Raw genomic sequence first — 11578 nt, 5'->3', positions numbered from 1 at the left:
TGTGTGTGTGCGGGCGTGGGGGTGTGTGCTGTTGTTTGAGCTCTCCTTCATGTAATATGCTGCTATCCCGCCACACTGTTACCACACACCTCCTGACCTCAGATCTGGCAGCCAGTCAGATCTCCCGTCCGTTCCTGAGCCTTGCAGTCATTCCATCATAAAGGTTGACAACTTCCACACATGACTCAGGACTTTAGTGTCTGATTAGGGCTGGGCGATATAGCTTCAAAACAGCAATGGCACAGTTACTTTGAAAATGTAACTGTAATCAGATTACTGACTACTCCTTGAAAAAGTAACTTAGTTAGATTACGGACTACTTGATATGCAAAGTAACTAAGTTACATTAAAAGTAACTTTTTTTAGTTACTTTCAGCAGCTGCTGACAACAACGCTCCGTCACCTGTGAAAATTATATTGAGCTTCGCCAATACTTAATTGCAAGCTATTTTATTATAATAACATCAACAATGTATTTCCACTTATAAGGTTGAACTGAAGGGGAGATTGTTTAATGCTTACAACAGTACAAAAAAAGTAATTTGTGTGTTCCACTATTGTCTGGAAAACTAAGAAGGATTTTAAAGGCCCCATCCCCCTGCCCCAGCCTCCAGGTTCTGCGTTACGGCCCTGTATTTGTTGTCAGAGCGCAGCCCACAGAGCTCCTGCTGCCGCTCCACAACTCAGATATCCTTCTGCACAGATTTGTGACGCTTATCTTAATATTAATTATTATAATGGTGTATAGTTGCACAACTTTATGGACACGTTCATTCGGGGCAGTTTTATTGCGCTGTTCATGTTAGTCTCGATGTTTGCAGTTTTCTGGAGCGCAACGCGAAGCTCGACGTAATTAGAGGTAATATATTAACTTGACATTATCAAAGACACAGCGGGACGAGTCATCCGGGAAAAGATGGACAGGGAGAGTCTGACTAAAACGACCTGGATGACAGACAAACTCTGGGATTTATTATTTGTCTCTGCTTATTTCCAAGCGCAAATGAGTAACTTCACGTTCAAAAACGAGCCGCAAAAAGCGCAACCCGCGACTCATTAAATTTGCAGGCGACTTTAGAAACAAAACAAGCCCAAAGCCGCTTATTGTGCCGCCCAAACCGCCCAAAGTCCGATTATTATATATAATAATCGGACTTTGCGACAGAAACTCAAAATAGTTCCTGTTTTTCCAGCAACAAAATGCGCATCTCTCTCCTCCATTGTTTACATTTCTGTCGCTGCTGATAATGTCGCATAAAAACGGCGACATTATCTACGCATAAAAAAGATGCATAGAGGAAATAACATTAAATTACAAAATAAAATATTAACGCACAGTAACGCAAAGTGATTCCATTAAGTAAATGTAGTCTGACTACTGGATTTGAAATAGCAACGCGTTAGATTACTCGTTACTGAAAAAAGTTGTCCGACGTTACTTTGTAAGGCGTTACTGACGTCACTGCTTCAAAATAAAATCTCATATTTTTTTCTTATAGGACCCAATTTCCCATTTTTATTTCTATTTTTCTTTTTTGTTCCTCTCTTTCTTTTCTAAACGAGAAATTACAAATGACAAAAAATATTTTGAAAAAGTTGCTTTTGGGCCAGTTGTTATATTGTGAAAATGTATTAATAACATAATAATAATATTGGCAAAATCAAGGTTCAATTTTACCATATAAATGTCTTTAAATTACAATAAAAGTTGTAATGAGAAAAAAAAAGCCCTTGATAGACCTGGCATGAGCAGCTCGTTTTGTGTGGTTATTTCTTTGTGCAATTGGTTCAATATTCCTGCTATTGATAAATAATAGATGCTGATGTGTTAGAAAATAAAATATTTCTAGTAGGTAAAACCAACAACAAAGTTACCTTCCAGATGATCAACATTTCTTGTGAATTTTTAGTTTTTTTGTGTTTTGGACATCTCATAATTTTACCATTTCATTCTCTGAATATTCTGACTTCATTTTTTGGTGATATAATGACTCAATTCCTGTATTATATTGACTTTATTTTCAACTTTATACTTGTAATTAAAATAAAAAAAGTCCTTGTTTTACCTCAATACTCCATCATAGAGTAAACCTGAATTTAAAGTCCAAATAAATGAACATGTGAAACACATCTGTTAAAAAAGTGGCCGCCTTGGGTGAGCTGGCATCACTCTGAAACTCAAGCAGAGTTTGAGTTTCAATTTGAAACTCAAGTTGTTGGACAAAATCCAAATTTTCCCAAACTAAAATATTCAAAACCCAAAAATTTGATTAATTGATAAAACTGATTTATCTCCCAGATGTCTCATCAGACATTGTCGTCTCATCAGATGTGACGAATCAGAATAAAGTAGTTTCTTTGAATCTTTAACAATATTTTCTGATAAGCCTTAATATATATTCAGTCAGAATACTGACTCTGACTTCTTGACTTTCCAACTTATGCAAAGACCCGCTCTGGTCGCCCCAAGTCATGCCCTGAATAATTTGTAGACCTCAGGCTTATAGCTGCACCCTGTGCAGTGTGCCATACCGCACAATTCTTCGTCGTAGTCCCACAGTTTTCCTTCTTCCCTCTGTGGCATAGTGAAGGTTACATTTAGATCATACATACCTCCTTGTTTACATATTTTCTTGCCCGGTTTCCTGGCACATTCCTTGGATATTCTTTTGACTGTAAAATGAATAGAAAACTAAAGAATAACATGGAGCTCCTGGACGCACAAAGCACACAGGAGCCAGCATGCGCACACACACACACCCACACACACACACACACACACACACACACGCAAACACACAGAGCTGATTGACTGAAAGAGACTTAGAGAGGAAGGAGAGGAAAAACAAAGGAAAGGAGAGAAAGAATGAATCACGCCGGCTCAATCAGAGCAGCATTCAGTCTATCAGTCAGCCAGCCAGTCATTCAGTCAGCAAAATCAATCGGTGATGATCATGACAACGACTGTCTTGTTTAATGAACTGTGGCCTTTGTGGCAGAGCACAATACGTTATGATGAGGTACAGACATGGGGGGTGTAGTGAAGGCAATAAGGAGAAAGAGGATCAAGAAATGGGACAGAGGAATCAGAGGAGGACGTAGAGAAGGTCAGACAGGACAGGATGGGAGAAGCTCTGAATGGACATTAAAGTTCCATCAACACATGTGCACACTGCTTTCTCTTATACATATCACTTCCACATTCTCAAGTTTTATAAACACCGGCATGCACATTAAACATGCACAAGGTCATGCTTTTTGTCTACTATCAGACAGAGATGCACTCTCACACCGAACACTTCCCAACAACACAGATGCTCTCTAAGCGACGGTTGTGGCTTTATTTCTCTCAGCCCTTCCACAACCGGCCTGACTGCTGGGCCTGCAGGCCTACTCACCATCCTCAGTGGGAACGTAGATGTTGAGATAGAGACAGTCCTCGCTCTGGTCCTGAACGTAAGTGGACACCACATCGATGCTGTTGGTGAACCAAACTGGCAACATAACGTCTGGCAGGCGGCCCTCCACAATGCTCTGAGGACACACTGGGGCAAAGTGCGTGGCATTGTGAATGTCCGACCATGATGCCGGCGGCTCCGGAGGCTGGAAACGGCGCTCGCCAGTGGGCGGGGTGGCGTAGGGGACGCCCAGAAACTGGATGACGGGCCCCAGGATCTCATTGTTGAGCTCCTTCTTGATGCCGCGCAGTCTGCCGTAGGCGGTTGTGACCACCGGGTCATTCTCATCCAGTTTCTCGGCCAACACGGCAACCGGACACAGCAGAAGCAGCGTTCCGACCCATGTTAGTGTAAACACCCAGAAGCCCAAGCCCAGTGAACTTCTAATTGGTTCACATCCCATCCTCCTGCCCCTGTTCCTGGCAGTCTGAAAGAAAGCACTCCAAGTTTCTGAGTGGTGCCTCCACTGAGACATGATTGCCAGTTCTCAGCTTAGTTTTTTTATCCTTAATGAAAATATGTTCAGTTAAGCTTTTCCACTTATGCTATGCAGATGCAAACACAAACAAAATCCAGGGTGACTTGTGCAGAAGACGGTTGCAGTTGATAACAGCCTTTTTATAACCCAGTGAGCTCCAACCATCCAGAGGAACGATAGCAGTCATTCATTTTCTTCCTGCACACCTGAGAAATATTCCTCACTAGATGGAAAACACTCCACAAAAAGGTCCCGTCAGCATCCTCTGAAGGAAAGATGAACACTCTCATTTTCAAACATCAATTCTCGGGGGTGGAGGCGCCATTCACTGAAGAGTGTCTGTCATTCGAGTTGTAGACGCAGGAGTAGCGGTGCAGTGGCGATCGTGGTTTAAGGGTTGATTATGTAGAGAGGTCTGTCATCTGCAACGGAAAAGAGAGAGAGAAAAAAAGCACCAGTCAGCAAGCATATGAAGAAAGATAATCACATTGTCAGTGCAGTGCCCTTTATTTTCACTTATTATTTATACCTTTTAATGGACATTAAATAATAAACCATTAACATTAAATTTTATCTTATACACAAATGCACAGGCATCCATCAAATAAATAGGAGCTTTTTATTTATAGCACATCGCCACATGATTAAATTTCACAGTGGAAATGGTCTATCTCTATGCAGAGTTTGTTCAGCAATTAAATTTTATATGAATCAAATACAACATTAAGCCATTGACAGCTTTAATGACTGTTCCGCTTAGGAACACTTGGTCCTTATAAACCTGGGGGATGTTACTTCAGAATGCACACCTCTCTACACCACAAAATCTGCTTAGACATGGATTGAGATCTCATCCAGTATCAGCAGGATGTCTAGAGAGAATTATCCCAGGAAACAAGGACTCAAAGGTTCATCCACCAATATCCAGACAACAGGTGAGACAGAGGACCTAAGCTGTTCTGGAAACAGCTTAGGTCCTCCTGCGGGCGTGGCCAAAAGCCTCAGTAGTGACACAAATATGTTTTGACGAAACGCAGATAAAATAACTTCAATGAGGTGTATAATTTTAAAATTGTTCCTTTATGGCAAAAACTAGTCCTGATTTTTTGCTATGGAATAAATGGATCAGCTAACTTCTCTCCTCCATCAATAGGTTTCTCTTGATTATAAAACCCATAACTTTTGTTGGCCTTTCCACTGTAAATATTCTATTCCTATCTTGTTCTCTACTGTCAATGTTTTATTTCATTCCTGTAAAGAGGTACTGTGAAAGAGTGCACTATTGCCAACTCCTCAGCAAGGAAAGTAGTTATTGGGAGCAGCTGCTGCTCATTGCAACTGCATTTCCTATGATGCTGTACGTGTTGTTGCCAGTGTCTAATAGAATGGAAAAATGTCGCTAGTAGCTGTTTTGAAGAAATGTTGCTAGGCCATCACTGAAAAGTCACTAAATTGGCAACAGTGCATATGTTACTTGGTTTTGTGCTTCTCCAAGACTTTTAGAGATCATTATAGAGCATGTAAATGATAATGATAAAAATGAATTGGTGCTTGAGGGTTATAGTCTCTCAAGATATCACTTGAATTTAAGTTAGCGCTTTAGCCTTAGCTTCCACTAAATACCATGCTGTCATAGTGCTTTGGAATTAGCAGAGCTAATGTTTATGATTAAGTGCTGTAGTGTTAACGCAACTAACTCATTCATTAGTGGTCCCTATCACGGACAGATAAGAATCCTGATGTTATCCAAAGGAGTGGTCTTACTCTCAATTATTCCCAGGAACATTTTCATGAATGCAAAGTGAAATCAAAAATACTTCAAAAGTAGCCCCCATGCACTACTTTTGATGTGGTTATAGCATAGTTTTCTAGCATGACAGAACACCATGTCACAAGGTACAAATGATAAAATGGATCAGAGATCAAAACAACTACATTTTGGACCCATGTCTATGAAACCCTACAGACCAGAATCTCACTGAATCCCTGTGGTCAGTTCTCAGAAAGCAAGTTAGTGAACAAAGTCAACAAACCATTTTCGACTCTAAGCCCTAATAAGAAAAGATGGACTGCTATCAATCAGGGTTGGTCCCAGAAGACAGTATAACAGATGTTAGGGAAACAAGGATCAATTCTGGAAAAATTGAGTCTTTACTCACATCGACTAGAAAGCTGTTAGCGATGATCAAACACAAAATTAAACATGTGAAGACAACTGATGTTAAGGCTGGTTGTTGCAATCTGCTTCCAGTGTGTTATTACTTTCTGGAGAGGAACTGACATGGAGGTATCAGGCTAGCAGTAAAGATACTTACAAAGATGCTTACAAAGATGCTGTGTTTTCAATAGAATTAACTGTGATTAATACAAATATCTAAAACTGAATTGATGGGCACAAAAACAAAAAAAAGAGAAATATTTTTCTTTTTCTTTTAGCAGTCCATGAAGAACCTGAAAAACAGATCAGTATAATGACTCAGACAACATGAGTAAAATTACGTTTGATGCGTTTAAGTGTTTCTGGCTGAAACACTTAAACACAGTGTTTCTGATAAAACATTTTGGCTCTCATTTTCACCCAGTTTAGAAGCCAAACCAGCTGTAGAGGAATTAAAACCTTAAAACTGGACAAAGATCACTTCCGCTTCCAGAGAAGCTGCACCTACAAAAGAATAAATTCCAACAGATGAGCTGGGTGGGAATGGCAGAAGGAAAGGGAACAATTTCCTTCATGGGTTAAATGTTAGCAGCAGTGGGATAATAATGAGACAGAAGTGAATAAGAAATTGAAGATCAAACTACCACATGCAGCATAAAAAGGAAGTTCAACCCCTGTTTGTGTAGATAAAAGTGTTTTGATCATGACAACATGAAAACTTTTCTCCACTGGAAGAAAGCTGAATCTTGTTAATGAGCACACCCACCATGTGCCTCCAGAGATACAAGAAGACCAGTGTTTGTGTTCTGAGCATCCTTTCCCACATAAATAACTGATGCACACCAAAGATCATGAATTATGTACATATTCTATGCACTTTTGAAATTCCTAAGCATCCAGCATTTCATCTGGCATGGCCCCATTTGGGACAGTTTATCTTTTCACTTCCTTCAAATGATCATGAATACTATAAACTAAAACAATATAAAGCACTTCTTAAACTTGCTTGAAATCAACATCTCTCCTTAGTGAATAAAACACCATATATGATCTTTTTAGTTTGTGTTTAAAAATGCATCCAAGCTGCTCCTGTTCTGACTTTGCATGATGTTGGTTGTTGAAATGTGGAACCAAATGCATAGAGGCGGAGGCAGCAACTGAGTTAGATGATTTAATAAAAAAACGCTGAACACAAAAAAGAGAAGATCCTAGGTACCCAAGGATTCAACAAAAATTAAACCAAAAGAACCTCCAGTCAGGAGACATGGGGTAGAAACAGGGACACACAAAGGACTGAGGTGAGGATCTGACAAGTAATGGCAGAGAATGAGAAGCTTAAATGCTGGGAGGTAGAAAGCTAGATAAAACCAGGGTTGATGAGCTAATTGATTGCAGGTGAGAGTGGTGATCAAGGAGCCAGGCTGAGGGGCAGGGCAAAAGTGGCACAGAGAAACTACATAGATATAGAGGGGAACACAAAAGAGTGAGGGAAGTAGCATAAGGGAACTGAAAATAATTCTAACACTAAGCTAAAAGAAAACATGGTAAAGTAGAAAAAGATAAAGATGAGGGGAAACAATGAAAGAGCACATAGTTAGAGCAACTAGAAGGACTAACCAAAGAAATAACCTAACTAGAATCACTTGTGTTTCCTCTCTTGCTCTCGATGAAGGCGGACACTTTTTTCCTCTGCTCCCTTCCTGCCCTTGTCTGCCCTGCTTGCTCTGTTTTTGCCCTGTCTTTTTCTATATTTTTGGAGCCTTTCTTTGCACATCCTCCAAATCTACAAATTATGGATCTAGTTAACCAGTCTCTCAATGCAACTGATAAAATTTTCTCTACGAGAAGTCTGGGCACAGGAGAGCCCCCTTGTCCTGCGGGGGACACACCCGGTAGGATACACCCTGGATTTATTAATGATAATAGGATTTTTGCTGTTTGGAATTTGCAGAAACCTGGCTTATCTACAAATTTGTGACGGACTTGGCCCAACTAGGGAACACTCAGACTGTTGGTGTGGACAGAGACGCAAGTTGGATGTGAGTTTTGCTGAGAAGAAATGGACCTGAGAAGTTGCTAGTTTTGGTTCAGTGGAATGCCCACAAATTAGTGGAATGAATCCACTAATTTGGATTACTGGGAACTGAGATGTATCGGAGAGACTTTAGGGAAGATTGAAATTTATAATTTACCCGATCTAAGACATTCTGTATCTGAATTGGCTTTTCCCGTGTTGCCTTGAAAGTGCTGGATATTTTCAATCTCCTTGAAGATATGTAAACATAAAGCTCCTTCCCACCTCACCCCCTCCTGTCAGCTGTGGAGCTGAGCACTCCCAAGGACATGCCCTGATGACAACATCTTATCGGACTTCTCCCAGGAGGCTGAGCAATGTGGTTTCATGGCCCTGTGATGTCACCGTCTTCACTCATGACTTTGTTTTGTCCTTTGTTTTGTCTAAATGTTGCCATGTGCCCTAATGTGTCCTTTCCTCTTTTTAATTTATTATTTAGAAAACTGTGGAGTACTCACTTTTAACCCAGAAAAGGAATTAGATTAGTCACTCTTTAGCTTATTTTTTTAGAAACTGTAGAGTACTCACTATTTAGATCAATATTATACTTCTTAGATTAATTTTTAGATTATTATGCAGAGGGACTCCTACTATTGCAATCCAGAACAAACTTAGAATCCAGAAAAAAATCCAGAAAATATCTTTCAGAACAGGAACACTTTGTTTTTATTATTACTTAGAAATTGTGGAGTACTCATTACTTTTACAAATTTAGAACATACTTAGAAAGTCCAGAGATTACTTACTTATACATATCTAGCAACCCAGTAGTCCAGAGGATACTTACTCACACTTATTTAGCAACCCAGAACAGGGATTATAACTTGGAATCCAGAAAAACTGCCTTAGCAACTACTTTTTAGACTCCTATTCTACCAAACCAGAAAAGGAATTAGACCAGAGGATACTTACTTATACTTATCTAACAACCCTGTATAGGATATGTATTTATTTACTTTGGATCAACATTATTAGCTTTTTCTTATTTTTGCTCTTTCTTTTGGTTTGTTGTTTTGTTTGTATTTCCTTTTAATTCCTGTAAAGCACTTTCTATTGCCTTGTTGCTGAAAATGTATTGTATAAATAAATTACCTTTACCTTTACCTTTAAAGAAAGATGGACATATGGGGTGCTGTGGTGGCTCAGAGGCAAAGCATAAACCATGTATGAAGGCCTTAGTCCTCATGGCGGTAGTCACTGGTTCGATTCCGCCCTTTTCTCTCTCTAAATGCCCTCTTTCCTGTCGGACTACTTTCAAAATAAAGGCCACTAGAGCTAACAACACCAAAAATAAAAAGAAAGATGGACATAGATTCAGTCATTAAAAAAGAACTAGACCTAAAGTAACATGATAAGAAAACTAGAAACACTATGAGAGAGGCTGAAACAAGGAATAACTAGAAGGACTAAACAAAAGAAATAATCTAACTAGAATCACTAGAGAAAGAGAGACATAGACTCAGACCAATAGAAACAACTGAACCTCGGACACTGAAATAACTAAGAAATAAAAATAACTAAAAACACGATGAGGAACTGGAATAAGAAGTATAAGAACAATACAAATCTAACCAAAATAAGTTACCCTAAATAATGAAACTAGAATAACCCTGAAAGGAAAAACTAAAATGAAACGGAAACACCCAAAAAACAAAATCCCCAAAACCCACAGTCCTGACAATATCCTCATTAAGGCTTCACAACAGGAGATTATGTTAAATTATATCCAACTAGTCTAGTATGACAATGCCACAAAGAGCATGAATGCATGACACTACATGATGCAAATGATCTTATGATGCCAACACTCAGTAGGTCCAGAACGACGCACTCGCCTGCCACCTGCATCTTGCTACAGTCTCAGTTTTCCTTGCAGCAGGCTCACATGGAGGTTGTATCCTGATGCTTCCTTGGGTGAGCTCTTCTCAGGTCTGGCTCCAGAAGAATGCCCCGTTACTGGACCTGCTAAAGTGGTTCCCTATCATCAAAGTCAATAAATGGCTCATCTTCTAACTCCTCCTACAAGGTCAATTTACTATGAGAGAGTGTACCAGAAATCAACAAACATCGAGAACCATAGGGACAATAGTACTCCTTCAACAACTCAAAGTAGTAAAAAGGGGAGTGAAAGTATGAGATCCTGGATAGGAATATGCTTCCTCCATTTAGTGGCTAGACCAGGGGTGGGCAACTCCAGGCCTCGAGGGCCGGTCTCCTGCAACTTTTAGATGTGTCTCTACTTCAACACACCTGAGTCAAATAATGAGGTCATTAGCAGGACTCTGGAAAACCTGACTGCACTTAGGAGGCGAATCAGCTGTTGGATTCAAGTGTGTTGGACCAGGGAGACATCTAAGAGGTGCAGGACACTGGCCCTCCAGGACCAGGATTGCTCACCCCTGGGCTAGATAGACCTTAAACACAAGGTACAAAGTTATACAGTCCAAGGGAAGTTTGGCGTAGAGCCCTTGGTTCTGTGAATCGGAAGAAGTTCGTTGAGAAGATTTGGGAATCTGATCAGGATGCTTCCCTGGCACTTTGGTTTGGAGGTTTTGTGGGCTTATCCAACTGGGAATAGCCCGGTAAAAATCAGCTCTTCTACGCTCTGCTTTGCTCAGAGACTCCAGACTCTTGGCTATTGAGAAACAGTTGACTTCTGAGGCATGGACTCTGTTGAAGTTCAAGTGTTTGGATTTGCCATTGCCAAACTACAACGGTAGTCAGAATACAATTTTAAATTAGCACAGAAATTCAACATCATCGTTCACTACTTCTCATTCTGTTCACTGATTGGCCCTGCGGAAATTCATCCTGAGAAATCAAGCTTAATGGGACAAATCCCAGACAAGTGAATGGGACTGCATAGGAAATAAATGATCATTTGAATATCAGAGGGGACCCATTAGAAGTAGAAGACCATTGATGGGTGGATGGTTCTAATCCTTTCTTACTTCACATTGTGCTTCATTAGAAATAACACATCACGGAAATATGCTGTTTTGATATAAGAATGATAACAAGCAAGTATTCACAGTTTGGTTAACTAAATGTTTAGTTTCTAATTGTAATTTGACTAAGACAAAACATTAATTTTAGTTGCTCATGAGCCAGTGGTTGGTTATGGGGAAAAGGCTGTGTTAAGATGCAGCCAGATTCCTGACTCAGTATCACAGAACAAAACGCAGCCCTTATAACTTTGATAAATAAAACCACCTATAAATCTCTTCTCCACTGACCTAGACATATATTACTAAAAACTCTCTGCACTCACTACTCTTTGCCATAATTCCTTAATTCCCCACCCATCTCCTTATGTGTCAGTGAACATCTTTATAAATGCATATAATGTTAAAAAAGGTGGACAAAAAAAAAAAAAAATTAAAAAAAAAAAAATAAAAAAAAAAAATAAA

The 11578-nt window shown here is 39.7% G+C and overlaps 1 protein-coding gene and 1 long non-coding RNA gene across 5 annotated transcripts in view; one reads left to right on the top strand and one right to left on the bottom strand.

Moving 5' to 3' along the window:
* nlgn1 (neuroligin 1) overlaps nt 1-11578 on the bottom strand; it is a 375009-nt gene that overhangs the window by 316333 nt on the left and 47098 nt on the right. For 2 of the 4 annotated variants that reach the window (XM_016672746.1, XM_016672748.1), the window contains exons 2-3: nt 3399-4358; nt 2614-2673 (exon numbers count right to left, since the gene is read on the bottom strand). In XM_016672746.1, the coding sequence (XP_016528232.1) occupies nt 2614-2673; nt 3399-3933 (595 nt within the window). In that variant the 5' untranslated portion in view covers nt 3934-4358. The remainder of the gene's footprint in view (nt 1-2613; nt 2674-3398; nt 4359-11578) is intronic. The other 2 variants (XM_016672747.1, XM_016672749.1) reach the window with 1 other exon arrangement.
* The window catches only part of LOC107836522 (uncharacterized), a 17207-nt gene that overhangs the window by 3789 nt on the left and 1840 nt on the right, over nt 1-11578 (top strand). Inside the window, exon 2 of the long non-coding RNA XR_001662438.1 lies at nt 7341-7348. This is a non-coding gene — a long non-coding RNA (uncharacterized LOC107836522). The remainder of the gene's footprint in view (nt 1-7340; nt 7349-11578) is intronic.

Source organism: Poecilia formosa, unplaced genomic scaffold, assembly GCF_000485575.1.
Source record: "Poecilia formosa unplaced genomic scaffold, Poecilia_formosa-5.1.2 Scaffold65, whole genome shotgun sequence".
NCBI classification, from domain to species: Eukaryota; Metazoa; Chordata; class Actinopteri; order Cyprinodontiformes; family Poeciliidae; genus Poecilia; species Poecilia formosa.
This window is presented reverse-complemented; position numbering and strand designations above follow the sequence as displayed.